The sequence below is a fragment of the Pongo abelii genome, chromosome 6 (assembly GCF_028885655.2).
Source record: "Pongo abelii isolate AG06213 chromosome 6, NHGRI_mPonAbe1-v2.0_pri, whole genome shotgun sequence".
Lineage (NCBI taxonomy): Eukaryota > Metazoa > Chordata > Mammalia > Primates > Hominidae > Pongo > Pongo abelii.
The window spans coordinates 3,677,994-3,703,489 of NC_071991.2; the positions used below are offsets into that span (position 1 = coordinate 3,677,994).

A 25,496-nucleotide genomic window follows, 5' to 3' on the forward strand; every position below is an offset into this window, starting at 1 on the left:
CCCTTGATAACTAACCCCCTCCCACAATATCAGCATTAATCCATTCCTGAAGGTAAAGCCCGCATGACCTAGTCATATCCTCAAGGTCCTGCCTCTTATGACTGTTAGAATGGCCATCACATTTCATCATGAGTTTTGGAGGGGATGTTCGGACCATAATACTAGGAAAGAGCTTGGCTTGGGTTTAAATGTGCAAGAAGTGAAGTGTGCCTGGAGTGCTCGGTGTGAGCAGAGAGAGGAGGAGGCCTGCATGAAAGTTAGAAAGCTGATGATGCAGGTGGATCTTGGGGACTTTTGTAGAAAAATGAGGAGTCATATAATCCTGTTTATTTTGCTGATGAAGAAACAAAAACCTGTAAGTCCTGATGAGGATCATGTAGCTAATTAGTGATGCTAGAGCTAGAAGCCAAGTGTGCTGCATCCATATTAAAAAATGTCATTGAAACAGATCTACAAAACATTGACAAATCATATCTAGTATTCTGTCCATTTTCACAAAGTAAATGTACCTTTGTAACCATATCAGGAAATAAATTTTGACCTGCTTTTCATAAGCCATCCCATTACCTTCACCCTTGTCGCTATCCCATCCCTCAGAGGTAACCCTTATCCTTAACCTCTGACACCATAGATTAGTTTTATCTGGCTGTGAACTTTTATGAACTTTTGAATAGTTGCACATGCTATAAGCTTTTTTGAAAATTCTGCCTGGCTTCTTTCACTCGACTTGATGTGTGTGGGATTTACCCGTGTTGCTGTGTGTAGCAGTTGTTGCTGCATTCTTGCTGCGGTGCGCTGTTCCATTATGTGAATATACCACGAGTTTCCTGTGTTGTATCCCATTGAAAGTCACCAGGAGAGACCATTTCCGCGTGTGTATGAAAGGAAAGCTAGGTTGCAATTCATGTCTTTTATGTATGTATGTTAATCTTGCTTATCCTGTTTTTTAAAAACCAATTGAAGGTTATAGAGGAAACTTCTCTTTTATAGCTTGCATACACTTGACTGTTTTCTCGCAAGTAGATTGCCTAGTTAAAACCAAAGGCTTGTATGTACAGGGATTGTCCGATGTGTCCCTTCAGTAAGCTATTAACCATAAGTGGAAATAACTTGGATGAACCTGTCAGATGCTTTCAAATGCAGGTATCATTGAGCTTTCAGCTTTTTGAAATATTATCTGAGGTGTATCGCATGTTTCCAGGGTTTGGTAAAGGATTATTTCCTTCTTAATTGGGCCAAATAGCCATCGCTTTCATTTTAATATTAGGTTTGTTTAAATAGTAGATTTATTAATTAGATGAGTGCCACTTTCATGCGTACTTCAGTTTTTTTTTTTTTTTTTTTTAATATTTCAGATGACGTTGCTCCATATTTTAAAACGGAGCCAGGCCTACCACAGATCCACCTGGAAGGGAACCGCCTTGTTCTCACCTGCCTTGCCGAAGGGAGCTGGCCTTTGGAGTTCAAGTGGATGCGCGATGACAGTGAGCTCACCACCTACAGCAGCGAATACAAGTAATTGATAGCTTGAAAATAAGATCCCATTTCAGTTGATGTGTTTGGAATACTTGCCTTATTGGCCATCATAGCACAATGAGTGAAAATATTGCATTGAATTTCTAATGCATTCAAGATTAAAGGAATAGATTTGAATATGTAGTTAGAATGTGATTTACTATTCTCATATAGGTTGTGTTTACACCTAGGAAGTCTATCATTATATTTGTAAAAGTAAGCCCATTAGTGAAATTATCAGGCAACAAAAAGCTATGGTTACAGGGCAATGCCAATAACAGCTTTAGTATGATACATTTACTTTCCAAGGGCAACAGCCCCACCCACAAGTATTGCTCCTATCTAGGCACAAATGTTTAAACAGATCTTTAGTTTGGTAGCTTCTGGAGCTCTGAGTAGTCAGCAAAAGTCTTTCCTATCTGTTTTCAAGTGGAGATAGGGATGGATGTAATCATGGAGAATGGGCATGTATACAGCCTCTATATTCAGCAGCAAAAAAACAGTATATGTTGAAGTCCTGCCATGTGCCTGGCACTGTGCCAGGCACCAGGGATCTGATGCACATGGGGTAGACATGATGTGGGGACAGAGGGCCTGAACCTGCGGCAGAGCACGAGATCAGGATAAGACTGAGGTGTGGATTCACCTGGAGGCAGTGGCACAGCCTTTGGAGCCCAGGGTCTTACCACGCTTCAGAGCTTTCCAGGGCTATACTTTTGAGGATGATAATATTAGATGCTGCAGTTCTGTGCAGGATGGAGAACTAGCATGTCAGAAAAGTCCAGGAGGCCCCACCATCAATCAGCAAATCAGCAAAATCAGCGATGCCATGTTCTTCTTCAGATGAAATAAGAAAGAGTGGGCTGTACAGAGGCATTTTAAGTGGAATAATAAGCTGCTCAAATGGGGAATAGCCCACCCACTCACTCTCTTTACCTCTGAGGTTGTGATATGGTGGTCCATGGAACCACACTCAGCCTGCCCAGAATTTATGTGTGTGTCAGTTGTATGTGTGTTTGTATTTTAAAAATCAATTAAAAATATATATGGGAATGCTTACAGCACTTTTTTTTTTTTTTTTGAGACGGAGTTTCACTCTTGTTGCCCAGGCTGGAGTGCAGTGGCGTGATCTTGGCTCACTGCAACCTCCACCTTCTGGGTTCAAACAATTCTCCTGCCTCAGCCACCCAAGTAGCTGGGACTACAGGCGTGAGCCACCACACTTGGCTAATTTTTGCATTTTTAGTAGAGACGGGGTTTCACCATGTTGACCAGGCTGGTCTCGAACTCCTGACCTCAGGTGATCTGCCTGCCTTGGTCTCCCAAATTGCTGGGATTACAGGTGTGAGCCACAGCATATTTTTTTATTAGCTGCTAACATTTGACAGTTGTAAGATTTTCTGTAAAAACCTTGCTTCCCAGCCTCTGTAGACCAGTCAGAAGGCCTGGCTGCCTGGTCTGCAGCCCCAGTCAGGAGCAGGCGGCTGAGCAGAGCTGCCCCCAGCAAAGGCATGGACACTCCCTGGTTCTCCTCGGTGCTCTCTGGCAGCCCCCTCCCTTGTAGCATCTCACATGCTCTGCCCATTCCCATCACCCACCCATGCTTTAGACAAGTGAGTGTGTGACTGCTTACGTTATTGGGCCTACCCTGTCAGAGGATCTACACTCGGGGATAAGTTTATCATACTAGATCATAGCATGTTGAAATCAAACAGTCCTGAATCCCAGGACTGGCGGAATCCAGCTCCACTGCACCTGAGCTATGGTGTTATAACTTTAGGCAGGTGGCCAATGAGCCCTCCTGTAAGTGAAAAGAGAGTAATGTAAGCGTTTGCAAAATGGGAAAGATCCCTCCTCATTTGCAGTGTTGTGAGCATTTAAGGCTCGAGTGATCGTAGGCAGCATTATACATTATTACCATGTGATATTGTAAGGCTCGGTTTGTTAGAAGGGGTGTAAGAAAGCAAAAACAGAAAAAGTGAACTTAGAATTGAGAACCTTATTTGAGTAGTGGCTGATGCAGATGACCGGAGTTCAGGGACTTGCTCTTCAACTTACCGGTGTGACTTTGGACAAGTTATCTAACCATGTTGATCTTTTTCCATCGGAAAAATGAGTACAGTAAAGCTCACATCACCCTCATTTTTATGAGGGTTCTCATAAAAATTAAATTACATAGTGCTTTGTATGCCCCAGAAAGACAGGAATGGAGTTTCAAAGAACCCAGATTGTTCTTCCTAATAAGAAGTAGGCATGATGTGGATAGTGTGTGACAGTGGCCTGGCGGCCAGGCTACACGCCTTGGATGGTGGGAAAGGAATTGTTTCCTAGATCTTCAGTTTCCACATGGATGTTTTCTGAAATTGAATTCCCCAAGAACCGGCCTTTGTGTAGGCACCAAGCCATTTCTCTTTCCCGACCACCTGTAATAGTGATTTCTCCTCCATCCCAGGAGAAAGCACACCTGTCCCTTATCTGAGTCTTCCTGTGGAACTCTCTCTCGGGGGTGCAAGAGTTAAAACAGAATAATATCGAAGTTCCCACTATTAAAGAATTCTTTTGATTTTTTAAATGGATAATATGGGTCCGAAAGTATTATTTGCATTTCGTTGAATATACAGAGGATCCCCAACTTATGATGGTTCAACTTAACAATTTTTTGACTTGATGCAGGTGAGAAACCATTCTGTTTTTTACTTTATAGTATTTAATAAGTCACATGAGATATTCAACAGTTTATTGTAAAGCAGGCTTTGTGTTGGGTGATTTTGCCCATTTGTAGGCTGGTATTAGTGTTTGGAGCATGCTTAATATAGGCTAGGCTAAGCCATGGTGTCTGTGAGGGTAGGTATGTTAAATGCATTTTTGACCTAGGATATTTTCAACCTATGATAAGTTTATTCAGACATAACACCTTCATAAGGCAAGCAACATTTCTATTTAAAACAATTGTGTAGGCCCGGCGCGGTAGCTCACACTTGTAATCTCAGCCCTTTGGGAGGCTGAGGCAGGCGGATCATTTGAGGTCAGGAGTTCAACACCACCAACCTGGCAAACATGGTGAAACCCCATCTCTACTAAAAATCCAGAAATTAGCCAGGCATGTTGGCACGTGCCTGTAATCCCAGCTGCTCGGGAGGCTGAGGCAGGAGAATTGCTTGAGCCCGGGAGGTGGAGGTTGCAGTGAGCCAGGATTGCGCCACTGCACTCCAGCCTGGGCTACAAAGTGAGACTCCATCTTCAAAAATAAAATTAAAAAAAAAATGATGTAACGGTTTTATTTTAAATGCCAAAATGTACAATAAGCTATTATATATGCAACCTTTCAAACTTATAAGACAATTTGCAGTCAACTTAAAACTACAGGAAGAGGTGGAACGCTATTTACATTCTTCTTAAGAGCCCTTGCAAATGTATTTGTTCATTGGAAACACACAAGAAGACAAAACGTTGTTGGTTGTATTGAAGCAAGATTGAGGGAGTGACTCGTTATACATGGACTATTAAAATAAGCTATGTGCTTCACTACTATGACATGTGAAACATAAGGAGGAATGGGTGATTCTGAAGCAAGAATTGTTTGGGGTATTTGTAATATATTATGTTCCACGAGGGCCTCAGACACTGAGATGGGTTATCAGGAATCTATCATAGCTTCTTGCTATCTTCTTTTTTTTTTTTTTTCCAAGATATAAAACCTGCCCAAAAATCTCATGCTATTTTTTCAAATTACTCTTTCATCTACTTCCTTCCAATAAGCACCTTCATTTATCATATGTTAGCCTTCATGAGACCTTTCTAAGTTTCAAATGAAAAAAACATGGATACTTTATGAAAATGGTAGCTGTTTCCTACCTTAACAGGACCCTTATTTTTCCCCACTTTGGTGTCAGTTATGAAAATGCTAACCCTATAAAGAGCAAATGCTATACATTTACTTTTTCTAGCTTCGACTTAAAATAGCATTTTCTTTGCTATTCAGTGCATTACACACTGCACAGTGAATTTCAAGTGTTGTATTTCTTTTTTTTTTTTTTTGAGGTGGAATCTCACTCTGTTGCCCAGGCTGATGTGCAGTGGAGCAATCTCGGCTCACTGCAACCTTCGTCTCCTGGTCTCAAGTGATTGTCAGCCTCCCGCATAGCTGGGACTACAGGCATGTGTCACCACGCCCGGCTAATTTTTGTATTATTAGTAGAGAATGGGTTTCACCATGATGGCCAGGCTGGTCTCGAACTCCTGACCTCAAGTGATCTGTCTGTCTCGGCCTCCCAAAGTGCTGGGATTACAGGCGTGAGCCGCCGCACCTGGCCTCAAAAGTTACATTTCATATTGATGCTCATGTCTACATTTTGGCACAGGTGACTACATTAGCAAGTTAATGGTAATTCAGCAATTAAACTAAGTTTGCATAGATGTCTTAGGTGGATTTGTATTGTTTTCAGAAAGCATTTACTCTAAATTATTTTCTACTTTGGAATGAAAAAATCTTTTCTAATTATATTCAACATATACATACACCTAAGCCAAGAATTTCTTAATGCTAGGCACAATATTTATTATTGTAACAGAAGGAATAATTGTATACTCTAAACTCCTAAAAATTTTACAGTTTTCTTATGTAACCTGCCTCTGTGGTTCAATTTCTATGACAATATAAAAACAGAAATTTGATGGATGTTTATTCTTGCTTTATTCCAGGGAAAATAAGAATGGTTAAGGGAAAAGTTATTTTTTTCTTTTGTTTTATAAAAAGGCAAACACATTTCACAGTATCAATAAAAATTATGAAATACCTGGGAATAAGTTTTATAAGAAATGAGTAGAACCCACGTGGAAAGTGTGTAATGAGATATAAAAGAAGATACTTATGTAGGAAACCCACGTGCTATAAAAATTACAGTTCCTTTGAAGCCATTGTAGAATTTTAGCCTAACATCAGTAGAGCTTTTCAGAAACCTAATATCAATAGCTGATTTTATTTTGCTGAGATAGGGTCACACTCTGTTGCCCAGGCTGGAGTGCAAGTGGCCTGATCATGGCTCACTTCAGATTCAGCCTCCTGGGCTCAAGCAATCCTCCTGCCTCAGCCTGTCAAGTAGCTGGGACCATGGGACCCACCACCACACCTGGCTAAGTTTTCTATTTTTTGCGCAGATGGGGTTGCACTGTGTTGCCTAGGCTGGTCGCAAACTCCTGGTGTCAAGTGATCTGCCAGCCTTGACCTCCCAAAGTACTGGGATTATAGGTGTAAGCCACCGCACCTGGCCTGGATATTTTAATAAAAAATGCCAATGGGATTTTCTGGGGAAGTAACTGATGAAGTTTTTCTGAAGCTCATCTAGATATATAAACAGAAGAATACCAACAAATTTTCACAACATTAAGTGAATAATGGGGAGGATTTTTTTTTTCTAGAACCTAAGGCATATTAGAATGCCATAATAAGTAACATGTTAATAGTATAAAATTAAACAGTATGCCAGAGGAGCATTTTGAACCAGACAATTATATTTATAAAAAATATATAATCAAGGCCAGGCGCGGTGGCTCACACCTGTAATCCCAGCACTTTGGGAGGCTGAGGCAGGCGCATCACCTGAGGTCCAGAGTTTGAGACCAGCCTGACCAACATGGAGAAACCCCATTTCTACTAAAAATATAAAATTAGCTGGTTGTGGTGGTGCATGCCTGTAATCCCAGCTACTCGAGAGGCAGGAGAATCACTTGAACCTGGGAGGCGGAGGTTGCAGTAAGCCAAGATCGTGCCATTTTACTCCAGCCTGGGCAACAAGAGCAAAACTCTGTCTCAAAAATGAAAAAAAAAAAAAATAAATTATATATATATTCAAATGAGTTCCCAAACCAATGCTAAAAACAACTTTTTGCAAACAACATTCAAAATAGATCCTCATTAAACATCAAAATAAATTTCAGATACAATGAACAATTAAATATAAAAAAATGGAAACATAAACAAAGGGAATATTTGAATGATCTCAGACTATACCAGGACAAAGTACAAAAGCATTGAGAAACTTCACCAGAAACAGATCACAGATAAATTTACAAATATTTACAAGTTTTGTATAAAAGATAGAAACTTTTTAATTGCCCATATGCTTAAATAATCTTACAAGTTAAAAGGCAAGCAACAAACTGGGACAATATTTGCAACGAATCAGACAGTTGTGTCTCTAATAACCTGGGGTCTCCTGATGACAGTGGCAGAGATAAAACTTGCGTCTCCTTCTTTGTTTGTGAATGTCATCCCAGGCAGCAGGTGTAAAGGCAGGGAAATGAAGCAGGGAGGAAGGAAGCACCAGTGCAGGGATCTCTTATCAAGTTGGCAGTCACTCTAAGTGGCTGGAGCTCAATCTTGTTTGGAACTTTTATGGAGTCTTATGAAATGCATCTCAGAAGTGCCCACCCTAATGAGTGAAAGAGGAAAATACTTATCAGTTCCTGTACTTGGCTGATAAATATGGGCCCCATGGTTATTAGCCTTCATTTCTAATTAGCTCAAGCATTAGTAAGCAGCTAAACCTGCTGGCTGTGGTGCCAGAGAATCCCCAGGGCAGGAAGCAAGAAATATGAGGCATGGGTTGAGGCAAAGTGATGCCAGCTGCGCCACCATAAAGCCACTCAAGGCTGCCTGGAAGTGCTGACCACAGCAGCAGCTCAAGTAAAAGGTAGAGCTAAAAGGATTTTTCTTTCTTTCTTTCTTTTTTTTTTTTTTTTTGAGGGAGAGGGTCTCATTCTGTCGCCCAGGCTGGACTGCAGTAGTGTGATCATAGCTCATTGCAGCCTCGAATTCCTAGGCTCAAGTGATCCTTCTGCACCAGCCTCCCTAGTAGCTGGGATCACAAATGGGTGCCACCACAGCTAGCTTTTTTTTTTTTTAGACACAGGGTCTTGCTCTGTTGCCCAGCCTGGTCTTGAACTCCTGGTCTCAAGCAATCCTCCTGCCTTGGTCTCCCAAAGTGCTGAGGTTACAGGTGTGAGCCACCACTTCCAGACTGAAAGGATTTTTTAAATGCAGTGTAAGAGGACAAAATTGAGTCTATTCCTTGAACCCCTCAGTGAAACTTGTACCTGCTATTAAGTCTAATTCATGAAAGAGTCCCTTCTCGGAAGATAGTCAACTATAGTTTCTAACAAGAACTTTGTTCAAGAGAGTTAGTAGAACAAGCTATTTTTCTTATTGGACCAAGTTTCAAGGCTATAATTGGTATTTATGTTCTCCTGCCCATTCTAGGTATGCATAACTCTCAGCCTGCTCTTCAGCTAGTTGAATTTCCTTGGTGCTGGGTGGCCCAGGCCCTCATCTCAGCTTTTAGTTGCCTTGCCTTTGTTGGGCCATGGATTCTCTAATTGCAACGGGTCTTGCGAGTACTAAGAGATACCCCATTGACTTCTCTCCTCCTCACCTCTGCTGTGTGGCACCAGCCCTAGTGTCTCAGGGTAATTAGAGTCATTTACCTCCATCAGTGTAGTAACGCCTTTCTTTTTCACCAGCCCACTGGCGTGAAGTACACAAAGTGACTAGGATGAATTAGAGTCAAATTCTCTGGGTCCCTTTTTCTTCTATAGGAAATCTCCCCCTCTGAGAACTCAGATCTGTAATCCAAAAGAGCCTAAAGTTGGGAAAAAAACAAATAGATGGCCAGGATAGGGGCCAATCATATCTTGACCTCAGGTTCAACAATTTTTTTTTTTTTTTTTTTTTTTGAGACGTGGTCTTGCTTTGTTGCCCAGGCTGGAGTGCAGTGACACAGTCACAGTTCATTGCAGCCTCTACCTCCCGGGCTCAGTTCATACTCCCAACTCAACTTCCCACATAGCTAGGGGTGCAGGCACACACCACCATGCCCAGCTAATTCTTTTATTTTTTTGTAGACACAGGGTTTCACCATGTTGCCTAGGCTGGTCTCAAACTCCTGGGCTCAAGTGATTCACCCAGCTCAGCCTCCCCAAGTGCTGAGATTACAGGCGTGAGCCATCATGTCCAGCCAACACTACCAGGCATTGTTCCGAATCCTATTATCCTATTAGTGTGGCTACTTCCAGGTGATGTAATATCTACTAGGCCTACCGGATCCCCTGGGGAAAGTGCCTGTTTTCATACCTCCTTCAGTAAGTACAATGAGTCCCTGATCTGGGACAACTCTGTGCAGGCTGCCATGTGTATAGGAGGTATTCAAGCTCCCAGATTGTGGTGCTGGCCTAGTCAATGAGCAGAGAAGGCAGATCCATATCCAGAGGAGATACTGAGTTTGATTAGGAAGAGTCACTGCATGTTTCCATGGTAGAAAGGTCAGATACAAGCATCCAGTCACAAGTGGCCAGCTTGAAGAATCGTGTCACACTGAGGGTTCAGCATCATTCTCTGCTGTTGCCAGGTTTGGCATCTGGCAGTGGCAAAAGCTAGATTAGCTTTGGTGAGGAGGAGCTGTTGCTGCTGGATTCATTCATAGCCTCAGTCCTTGCCAACATGACCGATTTATGTCCCATTTTATTAGTTGAGAAGAAATCTAAATGACACCCACAGCTGAGTCATCCTCTTCAATTGATTGATGAGTGCCTTATCTGAAGTGGATGCTCTCGAGTGATATAAAAAATCCACATATTACACCCACCCCCATTGGGCTATTAACATATGACTTTCTTGTTTCTGAATTTCCAGTTCTGTTTCTCCCAGGCCTCTTTCCCATCAGCCAAGCCATTTGTTACTGCCCAAGTGTCTCTTTGTATCTATTCTCAAGCCATTTCTTTCTCAAATCTCTCCCTATTCAAACTTAAGGACCAAAGGTACTACTTGCAGCTCTGTCTGCTTGGAAGGCTCTTCCTTCACTGTGCTCCCTTTGGCCACGCATGAGTAAGGTCATAGTGTGACATCTTCATTTTCCGGATCAAGGTGACCCATGTATAATCCCAGGCCTGAGTGTTTAACTGTTCTATCAATTGGTGAGGCCTGTGTATAACTGAGAGAGTAGTCTTACTCTTATGGCTACATAGTTCTGTTAGTAATTCCCTCATAATGCTTATCTCTAGTTGCATATTTTCTTTCTTTCAAGACAGAGTCTTGCTCTGTTGCTTAGGCTAAAATATATATATGTATATACAAAATATATATATTTTGTAGAGATGAGATCTCACTATGTTCCCAGGCTGTCATATTTTCTTAATACCTATGGGATCAGGACTTCAGTTTGTCCTAAGGACATCAGAAATTGCTCTTCAGTGTATGTAGTTCCCTTCTGCAGAAGGCATAATCTTATTCCAGGACCTTATGGATGCATGCTTGACTCTTCTTTGGGGCTACTAGAGACTCCCCACAACATCCTTATCCACAACAGATATCTCTGGCAACATTCTATATGCTGGGATACGTGGCTTACGTGAAAGGGCAGCTTCTAGAACTGTTGTCTAATTCTGTGGCTGAGTCCTCTCTTCCTCTTTGTCTCCCTAAAAACTGGCAACCTGGGTCAAGATAAAGTAATTGGGATCTGATTAACTGCCTCATTTGAAACAACTGTAAAACTGGACAAAAATATGAACAGTTGTTTTCAAGACATTGGATATCAGGCAGTGAAAGAGTGATCACTGAGAGATGGAAGACAAACAAGGTGAGCCCTATAATTGCCCTCTGCTTACTGCCTTGAGGGGATTTCTAGGCTGTGGCACAGAGAAGGAAAACCCAGGCAGAACCTAGAAGACCTTCTGAGTTGAAGAGAGCTGAGTGTTTGGAAAGATCAAGGCAGCTAGATTTCTAAGGGCAGGGTATTGGATAAGAGAGCACTACAGGCCAAGCGCAGTGGCTCACGCCTGTAATCCCAGCACTTTGGGAGGCTGAGGCAGGCAGATCACGAGGTCAGGAGATTGAGACTATCCTGGCTAACATGGTGAAAACCCGTCTCTACTAAAAATACAAAAAAAAAAAATTAGCTGGGCGTGGTGGCGGGCACCTGTAATCCCAGCTGCTCTCGAGGCTGAGGCATGAGAATGGCGTGAACCCGGGAGGCGGAGCTTGCAGTGAGCTGAGATCTCGCCACTACACTTCAGCCTGGGCGACAGTGCAAGACTCGGTCTCAAAAAAAAAAAAAAAAAAAAAAAAAGCCACTACACAGAGAAAGAATGCTGGAATCCTCCAGAGGGTCCCCCTTTAATATTTGGCAGAATATTCATCAGCACATTCATGTGAGAAGACTACCCCAGGCCAGGGAAAGGACTATCCAAGAAGATTAGAAGCAATAGTTCCCTGTGCTTTCACAGGACTCAGCGGAGTGTCTTTTCTCACCAGCCAAACCATAAAACCTCATATTCATGAGTTTATCAGATAGCTTGCACAGAGTTGTCTTCGGTCAGGAGAATGATTAACCTTAGACCAAATACTGCTCTGGTTCTGCCTAACAAGTCTTGAAAAGCAAGACCCAAAAGGATCAAACTATTGCTCAATGTCTTCACAGTATCAGAGAACAAAGTTAATGAATATTTATAGGAATGGAAAAATTTCCAGTACCCAACAAGGGAGAATTCACAGTGTCTAGAATCTAATCAAAGATCATCAAACATATACAAATGCAGGAAAGCATGACCCATAATCAGGAGAAAAATCAATTAATTGAAACCAAGCCAGAACTGACACAGTTATTAGAATTAACAGAGAAAGATAATGAAACAGTTATAACTGTATTGCATATGATCAAAGTAGAGACACGAAAAACACAAAAAAGGCAAAAATCAAACTTATAAAGATGAAAATAATGTGTGAGATAAACACTGGATGGGACTATCAGGAGACTAGACATCACAGAAGAAGATATTAATAAAGATATAGCAATAGAACTATCCAAAATAAAAGGCAGATAGAAAAAAAAAATCAAACATAATGAAAAGGGCACAAATGACTTGTGGGAAAGCTTCAGATGGCCTAATAGTTGTGTAATTGGAATCCCCAAAGGAGGCAGTGGGAGGAAAAATATTTGAAGAAATAATTTTTTCCAAATTTGCAAATACCAATTACTGGAGTTACCAGCCAGTGCAATAAGGCAAGAAAAAGAAATAAAAGGCATCCAGATCGTAAAGAAAGAACTAAAACTGTATTTTCAAGTTACATGATCATTTATGTAGAAAATATGTTATATACTTTTAAAAAGCTGCTGGTAAGTGAGTTTAGCAACATTACAAGATAGAAGATCAACATGTAAGAATTAATTATATTTCTGTGTACTAGCAAACAAATCTGAAAATTATATATTTAAAATTTAAGATAGGATGGGCATGGTGGTCCATGCCTGTAATCCCAGTTACTCGGGAGGTTGAGGCAGGAGAATCCCTTGAACCCAGGAGGCAGAGGATGCAGTGAGCCGAGATTGTGCTATTACCCTCCAGCCTGGGCGACAAGAGCAAAACTCCATCTCAAGAAGAAGAAGAAAAAAATTTAAGATAGTACAAAAAAATCTGAAGTAAGGATAAATCTGACAAAGGGTCTGTAAGATCTTTGCACTGAAAACTACAAAACAATGCTGAAAGAAGAAAAAGAAGACCTAAATCAGTGGGAAGATACACTGTGTTTATATATCTGAAGGCTTAATATTATGAACAGGTCCATTTTTTCCAAACTTGTCCCTTGGTGATATTCTTTAGGCTCGAGACCCTGAGACAAATTACATAACTAAAATCTAAAATTCATCACTAAGCTGTGGGGAAGATTTCTCTACAAGATCTTTTTTTTTTTTTTTTTTTTTTCGGAGACAGGGTGTCACTTTGTTGCCCAGGCTGGAGTGCAGTGGTGCAATGGTTCACTCCAACTTCTGCCACCCCAGCTCAAGTGATCCCCTCACCTCAGCCTCCTGAGTAGCTGGGACTACCGGCACATGCTGCCATGCCTGGCTAATTATTGTATTTTTAGTAGAGACAGGGTTTCACCATGTTGTCCAGGCTGGTCTCGAACTCCTGGGCTCAAGCAATCCACCCACCTTGGCCTCCCAAAGTGCTGGGATTACAGATGTGAGCCACCATGCTCAGCTTCTACATGCTTTCTGTTTTGTTTTACTTTAATCTGTTGAGCTCTGTCTGTACTCACCAAGAAGAAGAGTCTATTATATTTAATTGAGAACTCTTTTCTCAGTTGGTTTCCTCATCACCCAACCTAATTGTGTGTGACTCCCATCTACATCTTCCTGAAAAGGGCTTAATTTCTCTAGTTGTCCATCTTGGTGTTCAGCTTTCATTTTTGTAACCTTAGTTTATGTCAGCTTTCTTCTTCTAGTTAACTCCTCTTTGCTCCTGTCCTCTATGAAGTGTCTAGCTTACAACAGCAAGGACAGCAGGTGCTATCTTATTTAATTTAGATCCATAATATTAATGTGGTGTGACCTCATGTTCATGTTCTCCCCACAAAGTTGAGTGTTATTTGTATTTATTTCTGGCTTCAGTTTGACTGCTTTTTGGAACTCTGTATGGTCATAACAGATATGAATATTTATGGAGAATCTCTGAGGCAGAATTAGCATTAGGCTTTTTAAGGTTCTCATTGGAAATGATTTGGATTTAGATAATTATTGGTTCTTTGTTTAGGGATCATTGTGGAAGCTAAGTGAAGACCTTGCCAGAATTGACCAAACTACTCTGTAACATAATTAATTGTTGACAAATACTCCCAAGTGAGACAAGTGGAAGCTTTTAAAATTTATGTTTTTAATTTGCTCATGCTTATAATGTTTAATAGAGTGGTTTAGGTCTTTTTTCCATTATGCATTGGAATGGATTTTTTTGATTATGTAGAAACATTTGCCTTCATACTTTAATCCTCGATATAATGGTCCCCAACTTTTATGTTCATAGAGAACCTGGCATTATAAAGAATTAAGTCAACAGACATGCAATAAAAGATTTTTATCCCTAAGAAAAGGCAATGTCCTCTTTCCTGAAGGTTTTCTGAAATTCCTTTTTTACCGACTTGAGAGAGCAATTAATGCTCACAGTAGATTTGACAGACGGTTCTAGTCATCTGTTCGTGCTTCACTAAATATGGATTGCACATTTTCTGCCCCTGATTTAATAAGGAAAAGTTGGAATGAATGAAGAATGAATGATCCCCAAAGCATTGTTTATTTTAGAGAAAGTCGCATAAACGGGAATCCCAGAGGAGGAGTCTTGGGAACATTTCAACATTAATTCTTAAGTCTTTGGATTGGCTTTCATAACTATTAATGAAGATAAAGTTTAAATGTAGTCATTCATGGTATGGCATCAATAAAAAGTTATGGAAGATTAACATCTAATTGATATCAGGAGAGCTTATATTCGCCAGATTTATATTCCTAAAACCAGTGCTACAAATTCCATAGACCCTCCCACACAGGGACCTGTTTATTGCCCTTCTCAATTTAATATGAATTTTGAAATAAATAAAATACAGATTAAATAACTTTTACAAATATTGTGTTCCCTTTGCATAGCTTACGTCATTACCATACTGTTTAATTTAACTTCATATTGATTACTTCAATTCTTTTGAAAGAACTAAAAACATAACCTCAGCTTGCCCGATGCCTAGGGCCTATTAGTGAGCTGTATACACCATCAAAGTCACATATATATCTCTGTTTTAACAAATTTCAGTTTGACTTTTCCTTGTGTTTTTCTGAGACAGCTTGTTATGGCACAGTCTGGGTTTTTCATTTCATTATTTTGCTTCAGGAGAAAACCTGCTATAGACTCATCCCACTTTGGATTTTTTTAATTTCATCTAGAAAATTTATAAAAATAAAATTGAAAACAATTATTTATCATGCCATTCCAAAAAGAGAATTGATGTATTTCCAAGACGGACATAAATGGCTTACAGTTATTTTTATCTTAACCGTTTATTTTTTTTCACCTTAAGGATAAGAATAGGCTTTGGTCCAAGGTATAAAAGCTTATTATAGAACTTGGTTGCTTATTTTCATGCAAAATAGATCTCTTCATACCAGCATAAAAATTACAGTTGTGGAGAATAGTCTTATCTAAAGTGACATAAAATGGATATTGACAGTCCCCCCACCATTGAAAAAGAAAAATCTTACATCTAATTTTAACAAATATGCAAATTTTTGTCTTATGAATCAAATTAGGTTCCCTGACCACCTAGGGGAAGTATAAATGTTCTCCTCTGCACTGACGCTGTGGTTTTGGCCTGTGACAGGTAGATTCGGTCATAGCATCTGGCAGTGCTTGGAAAGGACTGCTGAACAGTATTCTAAAGTAGTATTTTGTCAGATGTTTTCTAAAATTTTAGTGGCTCATACTCAGGAGAACTTCTTATAACAGGTAAATGTGTCCCAGTTTGAGGGGATTCTTTATCTTCCCATGATTTTTAGTGGTTTACCAGGAAGCCATGGTTTTTTTTTTTCCCCCAGAAAAAAAGAAATGATTCTACGAGACATTATTTAGGTTTTCCTATGACCGTGGTGAGCACCTAGTAACTTTAGAATATATTTCAGCCAAAATTATTTTGGCTATGTTCTAGGGTGTGGAATTTTGAAGAGTTCTAAAGCCACAGGAACCAACTTTCTCTTGCGTGAGCTGTTGCATGGATATTGGAGTGCCCTTAGAATCAGTCACTGGACAGCCTGGAGATTGGGCAGGAACAGAGTGAGACACAGTCACTCCAAAACTGGTCCTGTGAGGGTCCTGCTGCTGGCCCCACCAAATACTGGACATCACTGCTTGAGCCTCTGCCCCAGTTGGCACTGGACACTCCTCTACTCCCCTGGACTAGGGCTCCACTGTGCCCCCACCACCGCTGCTGTCAGATGAGTTCTCCTTTAGCCCTCTTCCTGGGCATCACCAACCCCAGATTTAAAAATCCAGAGCAAATGTGTCTAATTGGCCATGCTGTATCTCAGACCTGGTACCTGTAGAGGCAGGTGAGTGGTCTGGGAATATCCAGATGTGGTCTTTTCAGCCTTTAATTTGAGATAAGCCCCATCTCCACAAAAGCTCATAGGGTGGCGAATTCTCCAAATATAGGGAAGTGGTTCAGATCCTCGGTAGACGGAAAATGTCAGATGTCTAGTTCAAGCAATTGTTCCTAGGCTGAGATAGACCTGATGCTGCTTCCTAAAGAAGTTCTAGGGTTGGTCCAGTGGTCCACTCAGAGATGCAGGTCACAACTGAGGCTTTCTCCTATTTGCAGAAATGGACATTTAAGCCCTTGGTTTTTGTTTGGATTTTGTGTTTTATTTTCTTTGCCATTCCTGATAATGAACTGGTGCTGGAAAACACTGTGTTAGTTGAGTAGAATTCTGCCTTGATAGAGTGAATGCAAACATTCCCTGCTGTGTTGATTTGAAATAGGAACAGGCATTTTCTATATTTTAGTGGCATATGGTGCTAAGATTTTATCATACTTTCTTATAAAGAGCCAGGAAACTTTGCCTGCTTAAAAATGTGTGTTTATAAACAATAGACTTACAATGAATATCCCCATCTGTTAGGTGAACATAATTTGTGTAGGAATTCCCATAATAGGTGGAGGACTTTGCAACTTTTTTCATATTTTTTTCCATGGTGAGACATTAGACTAAAGAGATGGTACAAAACAGCATATGCTTAATATTCAGTTTTGTCTCTATTTCTCCCTGTTGTTTGAAAGCAGTTCTATTTTTGTGCATTAGTACATAGGATTACTACAGAAATTCATAAGAATTTAAGACCTATTTAGGTACTGAAAAACAGGAAAAAGTAGAATGAGCAATCATATAAATATGGTTATGCTGTAATGATAAAACTGTCTTTGTAGTGTTTTAAATACATACTGCAATGACTTATGCCATTTCTTCCCAAAAACTTTTGTTGACTTTGTTTTAAGCTAATCTCAAAATTCCCGTCTGTTGTAATCACAGCATGTAATAATCAAAGCCACACATACTCCTGGTCTGGATTTGTAATTTAAATAAATGGCATTGACTCTTTGCGTTCAATTTGACATTATTGTGATCGTATTCACTAATTAATTTTGTTTTAGATGAACCATTCCACATAAAAGAATAAAAATTTTAAGATTAAAACTCAGCAATATTTTTTCTCTTTATAAAAGATTTTATTAATCTTTCCCTAGGAGCTCAAGAAGATTATCAGAGGGGAAAACATAGTTTGATTAATTTTTGCTTAATCTTCAATTACCTGTGTTGTTCAAATGTTTTAGTCGCTTAAAATTAATGCCTATCAGTTCCTTTTTCAGGTTGCCTAATTGCGCATACTTGAATAAAAACATGAGCAATTAGTTGAATATAAGTGATTCAAGGTATGCTTGGGAACTGAGCAAATACAGCATAGCACACACTTTGTCTTTTACTCGATTTTGAAAAAGTTTCTCTGGTTATACTTTGTAAAAGGAAATACTTTTAAATAGTGGACAAGTATTACTGGAACATCTTTTTAGGTGGGTAAAGTGTACCATCACTCTGTTTTCTTCTCCCCTTTTTGGAAAATAGTCTATTCCTATTTGAGCTCCTTTTCTTTTCTTTTTTTTTTTCTTTTCTGTTTTCCTTTTTCTTTTTCTTTTTTTTTGAGACAGGATCTGGCTCTGTTACCCAGGCTGGAGTGCAGTGGCACGATTTTGGCTCACTGCAACCTCCACCTCCCGGGCTCAGGCGATCTTCCCACCTCAGCCCCTAAGTGGCTGGGATTACAGGCTCACGCCGCCACACTTGGCTAATTTTTGTATTTTTTGTAGAGAGGGGGTTCTGCCCTATTGCCCAGGCTGGTTCCTTTTCTTTCTTATGGTAGACACCTTCCCATATGTGAAAAGCATCCAAGCCTCACGTCTTACTCTTTTGTTTTTTGTTCATATATGATGTACCTTATTCAACTGCAATGTGCATACATTCATTTTTATTTTTTAATATGATCAACATAGAAAAACCTGTACATATCTAATGTATACAGCTTGATGAATTGGGAGATAATTATATGCCCATGAAACTTTCACCACTATATATGGCATAAATCTATCACCTGCAGAAGTTTCCTCCTGCCCTCTTCGTTAGTATTTTTGTGTGATAAAAACACATGACTTACCCTCTTAGTAAACTTTAAAATATGTAATACAGTATGATTCCTGTAAATGCTATGCTGCACAGAAGCTCTGTAGGACTCACTCATCTCATATGGCTGAAACTTCCTGCCCTTGGATTCCTCCCCGCTTCCCCTCCCCTGTACCCACTAGTGGCCACCATTTCACACTCTGCTTCTATGAACTGGACTATTTTAGATTCCTCTTATAAGTGGTATCAGGTAGGATTTGTCCTTCTGTGTCTGGTTTACTTCACTTAGATGAACCTGCAGGACGTCATGCTATGTAGCAAATGCCAGGATTTCCTTCTTTTTAAGGCTGAATAATATTCCATTGTGTGTATACACCACCTTTTCTTTCTCCATTCCTCAGCAGACACCTGGGTTGTTTTCATGTCTTGGCTAATTGTGGATAATGCTGCAGTAGACGTGGAAGGGCAGACATCTGAGATCCTTCTTTCAGTTCTTGGGAAATATACCCAGAAGTGGGATTTGGGGGTCATGTGGTTGTTGTATGTGTAATTTTGTAAGAAACATTTTTTCCATAGTGGCTACACCAACTTACGTTCCCATGTACAGTAGTTCCTTTTTCTTCACGTCGTCAGCAACATGTGTTTTTCATTTTTTGATAGTAGCCATCCTAATAGGAGTAAGATGACATCTCATTATGGTTTGGGTTTGCATTTCCCTGATGATTAGGGACGTTGAGCCCTTTTTCATATATCTGTTCACCATTTGTGTGGCTTTGGAGAAATGTCTGTCTAGTGTCTTTGCCCTTATTAAAATTGAGGGGTTTTTTTTAAAGCTATTTTTTCCTGATGTAGACTGAGAGAGTGTGTGTGTGTGTGTGTGTGTGTGTGTGTGTGTGTGTGTGTTTATGTTTTGAGACAGTGTCTTGCTCTGTCACCCAGGCTGGAGTTCAGTGGTGCAATCTTAGCTCACTGCAAACTCCGCCTCCCGAGTTCAAGTGATTCTCCTGTTTCAGCCCCCCAGGTAGCTTGGATTACAGGCGTGTGCCACCACACTGGCTAATTTTTGTATTTTTAGTACAGATTGGGTTTCACCGTGTTGGCTAAGCTGGTCTCAAACTCCTGACCTCAAGTGATCTGCCTGCCTCGGCCTCCCAAATTGCTGGGATTATAGGCAAGAGCCACCACGTCCGGCCTCTCATGTATTTTGAATATTAACTCTTTCTTAGCTATATAGTTTGCTCACACCTTACTCTTAATTTGTCTGTGAATGTGGCCGAGAACTCAATTACTGTACCATCTTGGGCAGCTTAGAAGGTGTGGGCTCCGGAGTTGTAAGACTCATTTCAAGTGGCGGTTGGTTACCTATCTTTACTTGCTGGTGGATTTTAAAACATCCTAATTTACAAAACCAGCAGTAAACCTAAAGCAAGGCTTTTATAGAAACTGTGTCTTTTAATTATTTTTTTCTTTTGAAATTATACTATAAAGTGTAGACAGGCATGGATTTGAAGGATGATTACTTACAGTCACAGAAGTGAAAAATACAAATGAAATTACTTTTTAACCTCTGAAAAAGTTTTTAAAGTTAACATCAGGGCATACGTGGAGAAGTAAGGAAAGGAAGTGAATACATTATGCTGAGACGTCCACATTGGTGACTGGAGAGAGTCGTCCGGGTGGCATTGCTTTCTCTGCCTTGACGAGTTCTGTATCTCATCTTGAAAGTGTTGTTTGCCCCTTCATGTGGAGTGACACAAGACATCGTGTTAAGACTGTTGCCAGTTCTAGGAATCTTTGGAAATTCTGACGCTCTACAGAGAGAGAATTATAAATGATTTTTGACTGAGAGAGCTAGTTTAAATGCAATGACTTTTCATTATTTAACCTTTCTCTTTCAACCAATTGTGAGTTATATCTCCTGTGTGCATGGCACTGTGCTAGATGCCATGGTTACAGTGATGAATAAGACAGAAGTAGATCATAGCTTTGGGTGATATTTGAAGCCCAGTTGGGGAGACAGGTATCAGTGTGATAATCTCAGAAATAAAGAAATACCATTTGACCCAGCCATCCCATTACAAGGTATATACCCAAAGGATTATAAATCACGCTGCTATAAAGACACATGCACACGTATGTTTATTGCAGCACTATTCACAATAGCATAGACTCGGAACCAACCCAAATGTCCAACAATGATAGACTGGATTAAGAAAATGTGGCATATATACACCATGGAATACTATGCAGCCATAAAAAAGGATGAGTTCATGTCCTTTGTAGGGACGTGGATGAAGCTGGAAACCATCATTCTCAGCAAACTATCGCAAGGACAAAAAACTGAACACTGCATGTTCTCACTCATAGGTGGGAATTGAACAGTGAGAACACATGGACACAGGAAGGGTAACATCACACACCAGGGCCTGTTGTGGTTGGGGTGAGGGGGGAGGGATAGCATTAGGAGATATACCTCATGCTAAATGATGAGTTAATGGGTGCAGCACACAAACATGGCACATGTATACGTATGTAACAAACCTGCATGTTGTGCACATGTACCCTAAAACTTTAATAATAATAAAATAAAAAAAAAATAAACGGTGGTTCTAGTTAGTGTCATGGTTAGGAAAGGATTGCACAGATATTAGGTTACCAAAAATAAAATATTTGTTGAGCATATACTAGATGATGCCAGTGCTGTTTGATAAAATAGCATCTGATGGTGAGATATAACCATTAAACACTGGATATAAGCATTAACACATCTTTTTGCTATTCAACAGGTATATTATTCCATCATTGCAGAAGCTCGATGCTGGGTTTTACCGCTGCGTGGTGCGAAACAGAATGGGAGCACTCCTGCAAAGAAAATCAGAAGTTCAAGTTGCATGTATGTGTATAGTAAGGAGATGTCCAAATGTTAAAGAACAAAGTGTTGCTGGGGAGTGAATCAGAATCACTTTTCACCATTGTACGAACTGAGAGTTTATCTTTGGTTCTATTTCGAGTAGAATAATTGCTAAACTCAGTGAGAGATAAGTAAGCAGCCAGCGTGGCTGGCCAGGCGAGGGGCTGATGAGGCAAAGGGCACTTTTCTTCCTTTGAAAAGACTCAGGACCGTATGAGGCCCTGGGGAGGACGAAAAAGTGAATGGGATGCCTTCTGTTTTATGAATCACCTGCTCTTAGCTTGTACTATGTTTGGATTCAAAATGTTATTAAAGTATAAAGTTCAGCTCATTTAGGTCAAAGTTCATTCATTGTCAGTTCTTTCCAGTGACGATTTGTTTAGAAATCTTTATGCTGCACCACAAAAGGTACATGGATAGTGAGCGTCCTCGATGGCATTCATGTGATAGTGATTTATTAATTCTTTATTCAGCAGATCCATTTTGGAGAATGAATACTTTTAAAAGTAAATGAAGGAGATATCAAGAATGCAGGAAGCTTAAATTTTCATGTAGTCTTGAGGAGAAACAGGAGAGTGAACTTGGCCTGTGAAAGTATTTAGTCCTTTTTCTAATTCAAAACCTATGAAGAGTAAAAATGGACTGCCTGCTTTATTGTATATGCATATGTGTATGTATAATAGAGACATAACGTATATAATTATATGTCATATATATGTACTATATATATAAATAAATATATATTTGAGACGGGGTCTATCTCTGTCTCTCAGGCTGGAGTGCAGTGGCACAAACATAGCTCACTGCAAGCTTGAACTGGGCTCAAGTGATCCTCCTTCCTCAGCCTCCCAAGTAGCTAGGACCACAGGTGTGTGCCACCATGCCTGGCTAATCTGGCTAATTTCTTTTGTTTTTGGTAGGGGAGGGATCTCACTGCATTGTCCAGGTTGGTCTCTAATCCCTGGCCTCAAGTGATCCTCCTGCTCCAGCCTTCCAAAGTGCTGGGATTACAAGAGTGAGCCTGGCTTGTTTTACTATATCTTGGATGTATTACCAAAATTTCTCTTTGTTTAAAAGTAAGCAAAAAAATGTTATAAGATGTTACATTACATTTTAATATATCATTATAAACTTTAGAGAACAAAAGAGCTCCTGAGTTGGGCTGTACTATTTGGTGATGACACAATTTCCTCATTTGTCATTTTAACCCCAATTAAGTCTTGTAGCTTTCAATGTGAGTAGATGAAATAAAATAATATCTGGTTATTCTACCATAAGCCTAATGACTGAGTGAAGTGGAGATGCTATACATGTTTGATGCTTTTTAAAATCACTAGGAAGGCTTAAATTTTTCTAAATTGTGATGCCAAAGAATGCTGCAGAATAATTGAGAACTTTTATTCAATTGAATGATTGAAAATGTAATCATTAAATAGAGTGAAGACGAATACCTAAATTATATTTTAAGAAGAGCTTCAAAATTATCATATTAAACTATTTTATAAAATTGAATTTTGCTTAATTATGTTTTTGTTTCTGTTCTGTATCTCTAGCCCTTCGATTTTTTTTTTTTCTTTTTTGAGACAGAGTCTGGCTCTGTCACCCAGGCTGGAGTGCAATGGCGCAATCTCGACTCACCACAATCTCCGTCTCCTAGGTTCAAGTGATTCTCCTGCGTCAGCCTCCCGAGCAGCTGGGATTACAGGCACCCACCACCACACCCAGCTAATTTTTGTATTTTTAGTAGAGATGGGGTTTCACCATGTTGGCCAGGCTGGTCTCGAACTCCTGACCTCAGGTGATCTGCCCGCCTTGGCCTCCCAAAGTGCTGGGATTACAGGTGTGAGCCACTGTGCTCTGCCTTTAGATTTTTTTTTTAATCTTTCTTTTCTCCTTTGCTTTGATAACAAATTTCATTTTCTTTTGAAATAACTATGAGTATTTTTCTAATCTGTTTTGTTGGTTTGTTTCATCTTTTCCCTCAAATATTAGATACTGTGACATACAAAATGTCTTTTGACTGAAGAAGACATTGATAATAGAGCACTTCTATGGACTATTTCAAACTTATTTACATTTAAATAAAAATACACTATTTTGCCATATCTATTTGTATATATATTTGCATCTGACCATAATATGGAATTTTATTCAAAATTTTCAAATGTTACAAATTTTAAAATTAGCCATTTATACCTACATTCTAATAGCTATGTTTTGTCTTGTGACCCCATTTTTTAAATGTTTTTTACCAGTAGAACAAATACTGGAACAAAAGCTAGTTGCCCCAAATTAAGTCAACAGTGTGACAGTGGGAGAATGCTATGTAGACTCTTCAGTGGTTAGGAAATATTGCTCCCAAAAGATCTGTGCGGGAGACAGTGACCTCACAAATGAAGGAAACAAGCTGAGGAGAGCAAGGGCTGGTGCCGGGCTAGAATGAGTTTGAAAGATTTAGGAGCTAAGAGCTGTCTGGATGCATTTTCTGACAGTTTCTGAGAAAACTGCTTCATGTGGCTCTAGGATGGCTTCAGCATTTCATTTCAGTATCACAGACAGTTGCAGACATTCCCTTGTATTGTCAGGTAGGACAAAGACCATGTGGCTTTGCTGACGAATGTGCAGCGTGGGCGCTTTGGAGGCGTGTGGCTTGCCCACTGCTTCACTCGCAAGCAGATCCTCGTTGGTCAGCGCTGCCGTACAGTCTCGCTCATCCTGGCGTGAAGTGTAACAGCATCAGTGACTTTACTGTAACACGTACCTGTTTCCATCTGTGACCCCTTCCCTCCCCCAAAAATGTTTTCTAGAACTTGAAAGCGCTGCTTTTTCTCTGCAGATATGGGAAGTTTCATGGCTACAGACCAGAGGAAAACAGTGTCTCAAGGACGTGCAGCAATTCTAAACCTCCTGCCCATCACCAGCTACCCCAGACCTCAAGTGACTTGGTTTAGAGAAGGGCACAAGATTATTCCAAGCAACAGAATGTAAGTTGCTCCAAACACTAAAGCTTCAAATACAATTGTAATGTCACTTGCTGGTACCATCTACACAGTAAGTGTACCAATTAAGGTTACTGATGATTTGAAAAGAGCAAACTAGTCTAGGAGTCCTATCCTAATTTTTAATAAACAGCTATTTGAGGACTGGCTTGAATATTTTTAAGCAGTTTAAGCAAATAACCATGTAATATTATTCTTCAGAATGTTGCATGCCCTAAAACTAAAGCACCCTTACCCAACTTTGCAGTCCATTTTTTTCTTTTTTGAATGTACTTTTTAAGATGTCATTGTCATCCCTGAGTTGGGTTTGGCTCCTAGTACTAATTTAATGAGTGCTGGTATTTACTTGAAGAGCTGTGGGTTTTTTTCCCCCCTCCTTTTATTGAGCTGTGTTTGATACTACTTTCTCTGATGATAAAACAGTAATTACTGCTTATTTCTCTTTATCCTTTTATCCTACCATGACAGTTTTATTTCTCTTCATCTAATTAGTGGTTCACCCATCTATTGCAGAATAGTTGCTTTGTGATTAGTTAAGCATTATTTCAAGGTGTTCTTGCCTATCTCACATTCAAGATATTTATCTAATGCCAGACAGGTTTTCTTCACTTGGAGCTTTAAGTGATTAAAAAGAACACTTGGTATATGTTTCATAACTGGACATTTTACAACCTAATTTAAAGACAGTATTCCAAACATAAAGGTTTCAAGGCTGAACATTTCCAGAAGAATCATGAAATGCTGTAAGCTTAGGCCGGAAGTCAGATATTTATGCCGTCCAGTGGTTGCACTCAGATAAAAATTCATCAGGAGCAAACACTCTTGTTCTGCTTTTTCAAAAAGAATATGTGTGAGGTCATTTGCCAAATAGATTTTACATGTAACTATGAAAGTCTCTGTGGGAACCCACCTGCTCGCTCCCCTACCTGAGCATCTGTGGAATCCCTTCCTGAAGCCTTGTGATGCTCGTCTCACAGGTCCACCTGAGCATCTGTGGAATCCTTTCCCTAAACCTCATGATTCTCATCTCCA

The 25,496-nt window shown here is 39.9% G+C and overlaps 1 protein-coding gene across 4 annotated transcripts in view; it reads left to right on the forward strand.

The window, feature by feature from the left end:
- Positions 1-25,496, forward strand: part of SDK1 (sidekick cell adhesion molecule 1) — a 974,158-nt gene that overhangs the window by 319,913 nt on the left and 628,749 nt on the right. For all 4 annotated transcript variants that reach the window (XM_024241289.3, XM_054545732.2, XM_054545733.2 and 1 more), the window contains exons 2-4: positions 1,356-1,515; positions 21,341-21,447; positions 24,302-24,449. In XM_024241289.3, the coding sequence (XP_024097057.2) occupies positions 1,356-1,515; positions 21,341-21,447; positions 24,302-24,449 (415 nt within the window). The remainder of the gene's footprint in view (positions 1-1,355; positions 1,516-21,340; positions 21,448-24,301; positions 24,450-25,496) is intronic.